The 14,884-nt window shown below is 35.9% G+C and overlaps 1 protein-coding gene across 1 annotated transcript in view; it reads left to right on the plus strand.

Annotated features, from left to right (window-relative positions):
- The window catches only part of LOC150109011 (uncharacterized), a 143,517-nt gene that overhangs the window by 107,526 nt on the left and 21,107 nt on the right, over nucleotides 1-14,884 (plus strand). Inside the window, exon 8 of the mRNA XM_090401469.1 lies at nucleotides 1,356-1,538. Within this exon, the coding sequence (XP_090257595.1) occupies nucleotides 1,356-1,538 (183 nt within the window). The remainder of the gene's footprint in view (nucleotides 1-1,355; nucleotides 1,539-14,884) is intronic.

Genomic DNA, 14,884 nt, shown 5'->3' on the forward strand with positions numbered 1-14,884 from the left:
CCAGAAAAGGACATATTAGTCAGCCTGTGAGGAAAACTCTTCTGACTCTTTTGCTTATTTTTTGTAATGGGATGAATATAGGCTCTCTTCTGTGCAGTAGGATGGAGCAGATGAGTATAAAAAATTGCAAAGATTGTACAGAATGGGTATTAATTCTGGAGCATAAATTTCAAGCACATTTGGAGGGTTACTAATCCAGATGATTTCTTGATATGCTATTCAGGATTATTCTGATGCCTTTTTCACAGAAGGAGGTATGCAGTTAAATATTACTCTATTAAGTATTCAGTGAGCTGCTCTTGGTATAGTGGAAAGGGAATTATTTATCATAAATTTTCAGTCAATATTATATGACTACCTCCAAGGAATCCAAGAACTCATCATGGAAGAGCACTGTACACCACTCAACTTATTGTGTACACTACTTAATCCAACCATCTACATTATGCCATTCATTCACAAAGGTTTGTCAATTCATTAAATTTTTATATACATTTTCAGTCATTCATGTGTGTCCTAAAAATATGCTATGAAATGTGTTTAAGCCCTTAATTTTCAAAATTTCATGCTTTATGTTTCTACATATAGCAATGGTATTTTCTAAGTAAGTTCATGTAGTTCCCAAACAAACCTTTCTTAGTGATTACTAAATAACTTAAGGAATTAACAACGTATACTGGAATATAAATTAAAATAAACTTTAATATATATTTCCTATATTTCTTCTTAATCTTATGTTCCCATGCCATCTTCATGGGAACATAAGATTAAGACACGTGCACGCAGGCACTAAAAATGGCAAATGAGGTAGAAGCGAGAAAACTACTGTTTTTCCTAAAGTCCTGATGGTGTCCCTCTAGCAGGCTATATTAGGTATTCTTTGCTGTTGGGCTGAAGTTCTCAAGATGTACATCTCCCAAATTTGGGGAGATGTACATCATGATATACATATGTATATGCACAGTTTCATGCATCCAAATTTGTTGAGGTTTGGCATGTTTCTTAGGGCTGAGGCTGATTCCATGAATAGTCATTCAAATTTATACTTGCTGCGGTGTATTATTGTGACAACATGACATTGCCGAAATATAGGAACTATATATTAAAGTTTATTTTAATTTATATTCCAGTATACATGAATTCCTTAAGTTATTTAGTAATCATGTACAACCAATGTATAAGCCTTTCTACGAGAAACTTTTCTTAGGAAAAAATTCCAAAACATTGCTATTTCATGTACTATATTATTTTTGTACTTGATTGCATAAAAGTACCATTAATAATCACTGTACATATTTTTGAGTTTTACATATCTAGGAAATAATCTGGATATATAAATATGTGATCATTTCCAGACTTCTGGGCCCTAGTGAATAATGCTGGAATTGCACAAGCTGGAGAAACAGAATGGTGCTCTGCTGATGCTGTTCGCCTAGTATTTGAAGTCAACACTTTTGGAGTTTTACGAATGACTCAAGTATTTCTTCCCCTTTTGCGACAATCCAGAGGAAGAGTTGTCAATGTTACAAGTTATTGTGGTAATTTTTTTATTTATTTTCTTTATTAATCTTGTTAGGGAAACCCTAAAATACTCCAAAGTAGTAATTCGTTTTTCTTTTCCTCAGGACAAACTTCATCCTCTGACATATTCAAGAGTCTGTAAAATATCTTCCAAGTTGTCTAAATATGGACATACAATAACAGAGTTAATAAGGATCTGATAACAAGATTGTAGTCAATTGAATGAACATTAGATAGCATGTCATATTCAATTGCTCAAAATTAAGGATTTATAAGGCTAATGAGTAAACTTGCTGCGCACTAATACAGTTTGCCTATAAGAAAATATTTTACATCTATATAAAATATGTTTGTATCTTCACTGGCTTGATACAGATTTCAACATAATCATATAGTTTTCAACTGTCAGCATTTTCCTCGAAGTCCCTCAAGTGAGATTGTTAAAGAAAGGTTTGTCTCTGTTACAAATAAGAGATATTCACATTTCACACTTTTATGTAATGATTTGAGACAGCAATGCCAATATTGTTAAACATGAAATTGCATGCATTCCATGTTTTATTTGCATGTTGTAGTTAGTATTAATGGAACCTCTATTAATTCTCCTACTACACACAACTATCATCAACACTTTCTACCACCCATTACTACCACAACAGTATTTTTTTGTCTGTAAATTGCATGTATTCTGAAGGCGAATTTGTCTGAAGTTTATCAAGGAAATAAGAGCAGCATTTTTCCCTCATTTTTATGCCATATTCTTTCTTTTAATAATTGTTCCTTATAATATTAAATTACTGTTTTATTAAATTTAAGGAATGTAAAATTTTATATTTTTGCATTATCTTATTATTACATGCTCAGATGTAGTATTATTGCATTTTTTTTAAAAATCATTCTACAATCTTTTCTAAAATAAATTTTTGATGAGTGTTTTTTTTTGCTCAACACATTTTATTTTTGTAAAATTTAATTCAGTATGCTTTGGACAAATTGAGAACTAAGTATTTGGTATTCATTTACTCACCCAAATCATCCCTACAAAGAATTATTATTATTGTTGTTGTTGTTATTGTTGTATGGACACTTCCATGTTTTTTTTGCTCAACTCGTTTTATTTTTGTAAAATTTAATTCAGTATGCTTTGGACAAATTGAGAACTAAGTATTTGGTATTCATTTACTCACCCAAATCATCCCTACAAAGAATTATTATTATTGTTGTATGGACACTTCCATGGACTCCTAAGACTTATCATAGGAGACCCAAACTATCAGCACAAATCTATTGTACCTCTCCTTCAAACCATTAACACATACAGCACTCACAACTGATTCAGGAAACCCATTCCATTCATTCACCACTCTCCAAGTGAAAAATCTAGTTCTCATGCCCTTGCTGACCACACTCTTACCCAACTTCCAGGGATGAACTCTTGCTATGTGCTCCCTCTGGCCAAGTGTTGAAACATTTCCCCTGCATCAATCCTATAAAATCTTTTATCCTTTAAGTAACTTAAATGTTTCTATCATATTCCTCCTTTTTTTTGCCTATTAACCAACTTTTGCAATCCACAAATCCTTAATCTATTCTCATAGGGAGCATTTCACAGACCACTCACCATTTTGGTCACTCACCTCTCCACCACTTCCTCATCCACAAGATACCCAGGTGACCAGACCTGAGCACAATAATCCAGATGTGGTCATATCAACGCTTTATAATGATAACTCCCTTAGCTCTGTTTGTTAGTGAGTTCTTCAATAACCAAGTAATCCTGTGAGCTACCCTGGTTACTTTAGCAATGTGCCATCTAAACTTCAATTCTCTATCTACTTCTACTACCCCCAAAGCTCTGACTTCATTACTTTCCTGGAGTACAGTTCCCTCAATGTGGTACACATCTTGTAACCTTTGTATCCTGAAATGCATAACTTTAATAACTTGACATCCATTAGGTTTTGCCCATAGTGTCAATCTATTTAAATCATCTTGCAAGCTCTCTACATTTCCTTGATTAACTGTTATTCTAACTGTTAACTGTTGCATCTTCAGGAAAACAAGTGAATAGTTCCATTCAAATTATTTACTGTATCATTTATGTACAAATTAAACAGCAGTAGTCCAAGCACAAAGCCCTGCAGCATGCCACTAGTCACCTGTCTTTTCCTGTATTCTTCTCTTCCATATGCTACTGTCCATCAGTCATCCTTTTCTCCATATCACCAGTTTCATATCCATCCCCATTTGCTTCAATTTGTATAATAAAGTTCTGTGTGGTATCCTGTAAAAACCTTTGCAAAATCTGGCAATATCATCATGTGGGCATTCTCTTTATCCAACTCAGCTGTTACCCATTATAAAAAGTTAATAGATTACTAAGGAATGACCTACCCTTTACAAAGCCATGCTGCTCCTTATAGAGTATCATATTCTTATCCACCCATTCTTGAATTCTTTTTTTGATCAACTTTTCCAGTGCTTTTACCACCACTCCTGAAATACCGATTGGTCTATAATTTGCTGCCACATACTTTATTATTGTTTTTCTGACCTCCACAGAGTCACTAGATCCATATTGGGAGGACAACTAGTCAACACAAAGTACCACTCCTTAAACTCATCCACAGTCTGCATATTCACCACCCTCTCAGGCAATGCATTCCATGCTCCTACTAATCTCCATACAAAAAACTTATTTCTTACCCTTTTACTCACCATTTTGTTGTAAATGTAAATGACAGAGAAGATTATTGTATTAACACTGAGAAGATTTTTCTACCATATGAAAAATCTTCTCAGTGTTAACACAATAATAACCCTTCAACAGCTTAAATGTTTCAGTCCTATCCCCCCACCCCTTTGCCTTCTGTTCACCAAACTCTGCAGTCCACATGCCCTCAATCTATTTTCGTAATCAATGTTGTACAGTCTGATATCATTTTTGTTATCTATCTCTGCATCCACTGTGAGGTTACTTCATCCTCTTCAAATCCCGGTGACCAGATCTGAGTACAGAAATCCGTATATGAATTTCATATGGATTTTTTTATCTGATCAAAGCTTTATACAATGGGACCAGCACATTTTTATCTCTCATAATTAATGTTCTCCTCAACATTGCTGCAATTCTGTGAGATGTCTTCACATCCTTTGCAATACACAGTACCCATTAAGTAATGAGATTGACTTTTTACAGGCCAGCCCTTTGAATAAAAGTAACATGTTTATAGTTTTGACCACTAGTGTGTGTTATAATTGCAGGTGCAACTTTCAAGTCAGGTGACAGCAGGTTTTGTGTGGCAACTGTTGAAGTAATGAATGGAGCATGTCAGAAGTTGGATCATGGAGTAAAGAGCTATGATAAAGTTTACTGTAAATTAGGAAAAATTGCTACAAAAGTAAAAAAAGGTTTATGGCGATGACTATCTGAACTGTGCACAGGTGTTCCACTAGTTTTCAATGTTTAGAGGTGGGAGAGTCCATGGAGGATGAACCAAGCTGTGGATGGCCAGTTTCTGCACAGATAAATGAAAATGTGGTGAAAACTAGGGACATTGTTGCCAATGACAGGCGAATAGTAACTGCTTGCATGTGACATGTAAGGAAATAACTGTTCCATAACAATAATTGGTTCCGTTGCATGCAACATGCTCTTGCACTATGCGCCACGTGAAGCAGTTTCATCCTTGAAGCAAGAAACTGCTTCACGTGGCACTTCTTCACGTGAAGCAGTTTCTTCATGTGAAGCAGAACATTCCCCCACGTGAAGCAAGAAACTGCTTCACGTGGGGGAATGTTCACTTCATGAGTGAACATTCCCCCTATTCACCAGATTTGGCTCCTGCAGACTTTTTCTCTTCCCAAAGATGAAGTGTGCCTTGAAAGGAGCATGCTTCAGTGACATTGAGGACATCCAATGCAGTGTGACAGAGCCTGAAGAAGATTCCTGTTCAGGACTTCCACCATGCCTACGAACACCTATATCACAGATGTAAATGTTGTCTAGAGGTGGAGGGAGATTATTTTGAATCTGTTTAATTGACAATTCCAAATATAGTTCTTTGTTTTGATATAATAGTTATTGTCTCATTACTTAACAGGCACACTGTGTATGTCCTCTGAAGTTCAAATCTCTATTCACAATTTCCCCAAGATTCTTTGCTTCCTCCACTTCTTCCAGTACAGTTCCACTAAGTAAGTATGAAACACCCCATCTGTGGATCCCAAATTCTAAAGCTTACATTTAGTTGCATTAAACTGATATCCCCATTCCTTTATCCACCTTCCAGCCTATTCAAATCCTCTTGAAGAGCTAAAACATCAGCACCTATTACTAATAACCTTTCCAAGCTTCACATCATCTACAAACAACTGAACCTGTAGTATTATGACAATATCATTGACATAAAGATTGAACAGCAATGGTCCCAGGACTGAATCCTGTGGAAATCCACTTGTAACCTTCCTACTCCCTGATACTGTTCTCCTATATACAATTCTCTGATATCTATCAAAGAGCCAATCACCAATCCACTAATCTGATATCCAAATCCATGTGATGCAACTTAAAAATCAATTTGTCATATAGCACCCTGTCAAATGTCTTGGGGAAAAAAAAAAAAGACAGTGTATGCATTTACCCTCATCCACTGCTCTTGTTACTCTACTGTAAAAGGCAAGAGAATCCTATAAAAAATACATGCTGCTAGCCTGCATAAATAATATTACCCTTGTCTTCCCAATTCTGTATACAAGTTCTTACAATTTCTCCAAAATCTTAATAATTGTAGAAGAAATGCACAACAGGTCTATAGTTTGAAACCTCCATTCTGCCACCACCACCATTATGCAGTGGTACTTTCCTACCTTCCTTCCACTCTCCATTGCAAGACTTTCATTAAACATTGAAGTTAATTGCACAGTCAGTTCCATAGCACATTCCCTTGAAACATGTGGTGAAATTCCATCTAGTCTCCCTACCTTATTGACATTTAGTGTACTCATTATTTAGAGTATATCCTCCCTCTTCATTCATTTCTAACACTTCACCACTCATTATCCTTCTAGGAATACCAGGATGGAACACTGTAATAAAGTGATCATTAAATAGTTCAAGTATGTCATCTTCCTTGGTCACCCGATTTCCGAAAAATGATCATCATCATCATCAGTTGCTTCAGTCTTGGGACTAGTATCTCAGCAGCAATTTCCTCCATTCCACTCTGTCATTGGCTTTCTTCTTAACCTCCTGGTAACTCCTCAAACCCGTGCCGTCTTTGACTTGGTCAAGAAAGCTTTTCCTTGGTCTGCCTCTTCTTCTTTTCCCCTCTATTTTGCCTTCAGTTATTCTTTTCACAAGTCCATCATGTTGAAGTATATGTCCAAACCACCTATCCCTTCTAATTTTGATCGATTTTATTATAATTCTTGTTTCGTTTATCTCTCTCAGGACTTGTTGGTTTGATTTTTTTTCTGTCTGTTTTGTTCATGCGACGCCAGCACCACATTTCAAATCCTCCAATCTTCTTACATCTTCTCTGCCTAGAATCCAGGTTTCACATCCATACAGTGCAATGCTCCATATCAATGTCTTTACTAATTTTTTTTTCAATTGTAGGTTGAGGTTTCCTTAAAATGCTTTTCATCTTAGAGAATTGGGCTTTTGCATTGTTTATTCTTGATCTTATGTCTTTTCTTGTTCTGCCATCTTCTGTTATTAGGCTACCTAAATATTTAAAGCTTTTTACTTGTTTTATTTGTTCCCCACTGATGTCTGTATGCTCTGTATTGATAGGGATTTTGCCTGTAACAATTATTTTAGTCTTATCCGTGTTGATTTTCATTTTATATTTTTCAAGGTTATTATTTAATAATTCTAGCATTGTTTTCAATGTTCTTCTGTTTTCTGCTACAAGGGCTATGTCATCAGCAAATCTTATATACATGACTTGCTCACCATTTATCTTTATGCCACTATTTATTTTATCTTTAGTTTCCTGAATGGCCTTTTCAATATATACATTAAATAAAAGTGGTGAAAGTATACATCCTTGTCTTACTCCACTCCTGATATTTATTATTTTCTCCTTATCATTGATTTTAATCCATCCATTTTGATTTTTGTAAATTTGATAAATTATTTTCCTATCCCTCAAATCTATGCCGATATTAGTTAGACAATTTAGGAGTATTTGCTGGTTACTTTATCAAACGCTTTCTCTAAATCAAGGAAGCAAATGTAAGTATTTTGACTAAGGTCTAATCTTCTCTCTATTATTGTACTTAAACAGAGTATTGCCTCTCTTGTTCCTTTATTCTTTCTGAATCCAAATTGGTCTTCATCCAATATACAATCTATTTTTGAATAAATTCTATTTTGAATAATTTTTAGCAGAATTTTGCTAACATGTGGGATTAAAGCTATTGTTCTAAATTGGCTGCATTTGTTTGCATTATTCTTTTTTGGTATTGGTATTATGGTTGATTTCATAAACTCCTTTGGTATTTCTCCTCTATCATAGATTTGGGCTATTAGTTGATAGAGTAAGGTTTTTGTCTCATCACCTAGATTTTGTAGCAGTTCTATAGGAATATTGTCTACACCTGGACTTTTTCCCTTACTCATTTCGGACAGTGCTCTATCAAATTCTTCTCGCATTATTGGGGAAGGGGGTTCCAGATTATCTTCATTTTGATTTTCTATACTGATATCAACATCAAGTTCGTTGCCATTATAGAGATTTTCAAAATAATTCTTCCATTCCATTAATATATCCTCAGATTCTATTAGTAATTTTCCATTTTCATTTTTGATGGCATTGTTTTTGCTGTTCTTATTAAATTTGAAAGTCAGTTTGTTAATTTCTTTATAGGCTTTCTCTGTGTTTTCTTTTTTAAATAATTCATCTATGTTATTATTATTATTATTATTATTATTCAGGCCTCCATGGAGTCAAAAGACTCATCGTGGGAGGTCCTTCCTAAGAACATAAAGTCTGTCAAGACTCATCGAGGGGAGGTTCCCCCTAAGAAACACAAAGTCTATCATACCACTCCTTAAACTCATTGACCGTTCTCACCCTCACCACTCTATCAGGCAATGCATTCCACGGCTCAACCACCCTCCATGCAAAGAAACCACTCCTCACCCTCTTGCTCACAGTTTCCTTTTGTAACTTCCAGGGATGGCCTCTTGTCATCACTCCTTCCCGCTGTTCAACCAAGTGAAAGAACTCCCCAGTGTCAACCCTGTAACCACCTCTCAACAGTTTAAAAGTCTCAATCATATCACTCTCCTTCTTCTATACGCCAAACTCTGCAGTCCACGTTCCCTCAGCCGATTCTCATAACTATCTTTGTACGGTGCTGAGACCATCTTTGTCATCCGTCTTTGTATCTTTTCCACAGTTAATTTATCCCCTTCAAATCCTGGGGACCAAATCTGAGAACAATAATCCAAATGTGGTCTGATCAGAGACTTATACAACGGAATGATAACCCTCTTATCTCTGCAGGTCAGTGTCCTTCTCATAATTGCAGCAATCCTCTGTGTTACCTTCACCACCTTTGCAATATGTCCCCTAAACTTCAGGTTTCTATCAATCATCACCCCAGATCTCTTGTCTCACCAACTTCCTCCAGTATAACTCCTCCCATAGAGTATGCAGCATCCCATCGATGTTTCCCAAACCTCAAGACCTTACATTTTGCTGCATTAAACTGACATCCCCATTCATTTACCCATCTATCTAGCTTATTCAAATCCTCTTGCAGAGCTACCACATCTGCACTATTACTAATAATCCTTCCCAGCTTCGCATCATCTGCAAACAACTGAATATCCCCTTGCAATGTCATTGATATAAAGGTTAAACAATATAGGTCCTAGTATTGAGCCCTGTGGGACCCCACTTGTAACCTTCTGTCTCCTTGAAACTGCTCCACCATACACAACTCTCTGATACCTATCAGACAGCCAGTCCTGATCAGAGACTTATACAACGGAATGATAACCCTCTTATCTCTGCAGGTCAGTGTCCTTCTCATAATTGCAGGGTTCCACATGATAAGCTGATATTTAAGTTGCAACACATGGGTCTGGATGTCAGATTATCATGTGGAACCCTGTCAAATGCCTTTGCTAAGTCTAAGAAAAATGCAGTATATGCCTTTCCCTCATCTAATGTTCTTGTAACTTTATTATAAAAGGCTAGCATATTGCTAAAACAAGAGCACCCTTTCACAAATCCATGTTGACTCTCACAGATAACATTACCCTCATCTGCCCAGTGCTGTATACGGTCCCTCACTACTTTCTCCAAGATCTTAACAACTACTGATGACCCACAGACTGGTCTATAATTAGACACTTCCAGTCTATTACCACCCTTATGCAATGGCACTATCTTACCTTCCTTCCATTCCCTGGGCACCTTTGCCGAAGCCAGACTTTCATTGAAAAGCCAGGTTAAAGGCACTGTCAGTTCCCTAGCGCATTCTCTCAAAACTCGTGGTGAAATACCATCCAGTCCAAAAGCTTTATTGACATCCAGAGTTCTCAGTATCTGAAACACACTCTCCTCCTATACCTCTAAACCTTGAACCTGCCCTATCCCTCTAGCATTAAAACTGACTCCTCCAGGATGAAATACTCCAATAAAGTTATTACACTGTTCTTCCTGGTACTCTTTTTTGGCTTGTCTACATTTTCTTGTAATTTGATTTTTAAGGTATTTGGCCACATCTTCTTCTTTAACAGCATTTTTATATTTTCTTCTTTCATCCATAAGGCCAAGTATTTCATCTGTTATCCAATGTTTTCTTTTTTCTTTTTCTGCATTTTTCAATAATTGATTTGATGAATTTGTAATTAACTCTTTAATCATATTCCATTGGTTTTCAATATTATTCTGACTATTTATGTTATCTGGAATGCTATGATCAGTTGCCTCTTGGTATCCTCTCTTTACTTCTTTATTCTTTAATTTTTCAAGGTTCCATCTTATTGGTTTGTATCTTTGGATTTGTTTCCTATGTTTCAGTTCTGTTTTCATTAAGACAAGGTTATGGTTCATTACTAATGTCGGCACCTGGATAGCTTTTGCAATTTTTTATTTGGTTTATGTGTATCTTTTCTTGACCAATATATAATCTATTTGATATCTATTTGAACCCCCAGGTATACATAATAAATAACGGAAAAACTCACGTAGAAATATTATTTAATAGTATAATTTTCGCCTGTGTGTCACAGGCATCTTCAGTACAATTAGGCACAAAAATTAAACACTAACTGACAATTCCAAAAAGCGCCACCTAAGTAGCTGGTGTAAGATAACTAAAAAGGTCAATAACTTTCCTAAAAAAAAAAAAAAAAAATTAATACAATAAAAAGTTAGGAAAGATTAGCTGATTTGTAAAGTACTATCTCCCATAAAGGAGATAGACGTAAGCCGTCGGATCTGTTTAAGTTAGGAGAATGAAGTAGAGTTTCACATGCTTCTTTATAAAGGCGTTCCATGAGAAACTGACTTTTGTGAAGAACTTTTGTCTTTCTCCAATGAACTCTGTGTCTAGTGAAGATGGCATGTTCTGCAAGTCCAGACTTTTCAGGTTTAAAGTATTCAATATAAGATTGGTGTTCTTCTAGCCGAATGGAGGCAGATCTTCCCGTTTGTCCGAAATAACATAATCCACAAGAACACGGAATCTGGTAGACACCTGGATGATTAAGATGTGGAAGCTTGTCCTTTGGAGAAGCGAGAAAGGTGGAGATTTTTCTAAATGGTCGAAAGGCAACAAAAATATTCTGTGGTTTTAAAATTTTTGCTATACGTTCACTGATGCCTTGTATATAAGGGATGGTAATGCGCGTTATTTCCTCTGTGTTTGAAGAGGGAGACATATTAAATCTACTCAAAGTTCTTTTAATGAAGCAATTCTTATAGCCATTAGATAGAAAGGAAGAAGTTATATATCGTATTTCTTTCTGTAAAAGATCGTCTGTAGAACAAAAGGAGTGGGCCCGATGAACCAGTGTTTTAATAGTTCCTGCCTTTTGATTGTATTATTGTATTAATTTTTATTTTATTGTATTAATTTTTTTTTTTTTTTTTTTTTTTTTTTTTTTAGGAAAGTTATTGACCTTTTTAGTTATCTTACACCAGCTACTTAGGTGGCGCTTTTTGGAATTGTCAGTTAGTGTTTAATTTTTGTGCCTAATTGTACTGAAGATGCCTGTGACACACAGGCGAAAATTATACTATTAAATAATATTTCTACGTGAGTTTTTCCGTTATTTATTATGTATAGTTATGTCTACTCACGGTTTACCTCTTTTAAAACTTATGAACCCCCAGGTGCTTTCCAGGTGTATCTTCTTCTTTTTGGAACTTGAAATAGTGTATTTGCTATAACTAACTGTTTTTGTGTACAAAATTCTATTAATTGCTTTCCTCTTTCATTCCTACATCCAAGGCCAAATCTTCCTGAAACATTATCATTGCTCTCTTCTCCCACTATAGCATTCCAACCTCCCATTATTATTGTATTGTCTCTGTCTTTAAAGTTGCTCCAGATTTCTTCTATTTGTTCATAAATTTCTTCTATTTCTTCATCGCTATGTTGTGATGTTGGCATGTAGACCATTATGATATTGAGGTTTACTGGTTCATTTTGAATGCTTATCACCATGATTCTGTCACTATAGTTAATTATTGTAGTGATTAACTTTCCAACTTTTTTATGAAGCATTATTGCAACACCTGACTCGCTCTTCTTTTGTCCTGAGTATATTATCTGAAATTCTCCACTCCAGAAATCACCCTGTCCCTCCCATCTCGTCTCACTAATGCCCAGAATGCCTATTTCAAGTCTTTCCATTTCTTTTTTGACATTTTCTATTTTACCTGGTTCTAGCAGTATTCTTGCATTCCATGTTCCAATATTCAGCTTATTTCTTGTCTTCATTTTTGAATAAGTACCAGGATTTCATTGGCTGTCGACCTGAGAAGCCCGGTTACTTCTCCTTCCGGGCATGACTCCTTCAGTGAAGGCTCCATCACCAATCTTGATTTCATTTTTAACTTCCATTGCTGCTTTTACTTGGGAATGTAATGTGGTGGTTTCCCCTTGCCTTCCACATCGCAGTATTGAAATATGTATGCTACAGGAGGTTAATACAAGTAGCGCTGCTGCCCGCTACTATAACTATTAGTGGTTAGGTGAAAGAGGAGGAAACACCCCTAGCCCTCGAGTACTCTAATAGCTTCAGGGAGAATGGAGGACTTCCTCCTGAGGTTAGTAAGCAAGAAAAGAGACAGACAGAAAGTTTTAAGTAAAGAATCCTCATTAGGAAGAATGTTAGTATGAGGGTAGAAGCAGGAAGTGGAAGAGTTAGAGAAAAGTATGACCAAAAGCTTTGAAATAGATCATACTTAGCTCTGGGACCCCAGGTGGCCATGCCCGTGCCTGCGATGAATGGGGATCAACTGAAAAATGATAATGGATGAATTATCATGCTGGGTGGAGATACCCAGCATGATAATTCGTCCACTATAATTTTTTCCTCCTACTTGCCACATAGTGAAAAAACTCCTTGGGATTCTCCTTGGATTGAACTTCAAGTCTCCTCTCCTCATATTCTCATTTTTTTTCCTTTGAATACCAGTCACTTTCCTAGCCTGTAACTGCTCTCCACCTCTCTGTTTATATGCCTCCATAATCTCTTTTTCTTCTGCAGTTCCCCTTTTATTCCTTTTGCTATTTGTTAGACTCAATACTACTTTATCTTCTTTGCTCAAGTATCTCCTTTTTCTTAAGTATCTCCCATGCACTAATGACCCTCCTCTTCCTGCAAATTCTTTCATCCATTGTACTGCTGCAAATTAGTTTCAAAGTCTATGATAGTTGCCTGTCTTATAATTCCATGTAACTTCCTTCTGTTTTGATACCTCCACATGCCCATTCATCCTCCATGTCAAAACCACATGGTCACTCTCACCAATGGGAGGGGGGGATAGGGAGTGATACTGATGGTGAATTAACTAATCTCATACAGAAGTAGCAGGGCTTTTCATTTCTTAAAGAGACAAACTGGCAGCCAGAAGAACACATAATAAATAATTAACATAAAACATAGTTAAGCCATTAAAACATAGTTAACCCTCTTTAGAAAAATTATATAGTTTTATCATTTCCCCTATCAACTATCAAAAAAGTTTTTTTAACGTCCAAACCTTCAATCTGTCCTCATAGAAAGCAGTCCACATATCCAACACCATCTTGGTCACCTGCTTCTGAATTCTCTCTACCACATCCTCAAGAAATCCTCAAGTGACTAAATATGAATTCAGTAGTCCAGATTCAGTTACATTAAAGTCTTATAGAGAGAGATAACTTTGTTTTTCTACATGTTAGTGTTTTTAGACAATGAAGTGATCTTTTTTTTTTTTTTGCTATTTTGCCCTCTTTTGCATTATATCCTTTAGACTTCAACTCCCTGTCCAACACTTCCAACAAATTTATGACTTCATTGGTTTCTTGAAATGCAGTCCTATCTTATCACAGTATGCAGTTTGCAATCTTTTTGAGCCCAAATTGCATAACTTTACACTTTGCTATATTGAACTGACATCATTTTTCCTTTACTTACAACTCAGTCTGCTCAAATCATCCTCGATCTTTACATTCCTTTTATTTGCAATTTCCCTAGTTATTTTTCTACTGCTAAATTTACTATTTAGCATCATCAGCAAATGAGTGTTACTTTATTATAGAAAGTGAGTAAATCACTAAGGCAAGATATCCCCTTCACAATACCATGCAATCCCATAAGAATATGGGAAACTCAGGAATGGAGAGATATTCCTATCTCTCTCTTCCTGAATTCTGTCCTTAAGTTTTCCATAACTTTAAACCACTACTCCTTAATACTTCAGTTACATGGGGAAGACGCCATGCAATCTTGAAGTCTTCCTCATATGAATGAACTACCTTGCTCTTCTTTCACTCAGCTGGAACCCTGCCAATGATCACAGGTAAGTAATCTTTTTTTCTTGCTCTTTTTATTTTTATTTTTTTGCAAACATGCAAGATGCTATTCCATCTAACCTAATGATTTTATTTGCAGTGAGATTTTTTAAATATTTTTAAACGTCTTTGGTTCATGACCACTACCACTTTGAACACTGTGTCACCTTGCCTGGATGGTATATAGTCCGACCACAGAAGCGAAAGCTCTCGTTGGCAGACTGCCAAGAAGAGTCAGTTCATGTTGAAGGAGAGAAAGAAATAAGATGAGGTACGAATTGGTCACCAACATGCAAAATCACGTGCTTTATACGTAAAATTTTCCAACTGT

Source organism: Typopeltis vanoorti, chromosome 2 (genome assembly GCF_054136105.1).
Source record: "Typopeltis vanoorti isolate ZY-2024b chromosome 2, IOZ_Tvanoo_1.0, whole genome shotgun sequence".
In the NCBI taxonomy this organism is placed as follows: domain Eukaryota; kingdom Metazoa; phylum Arthropoda; class Arachnida; order Uropygi; family Thelyphonidae; genus Typopeltis; species Typopeltis vanoorti.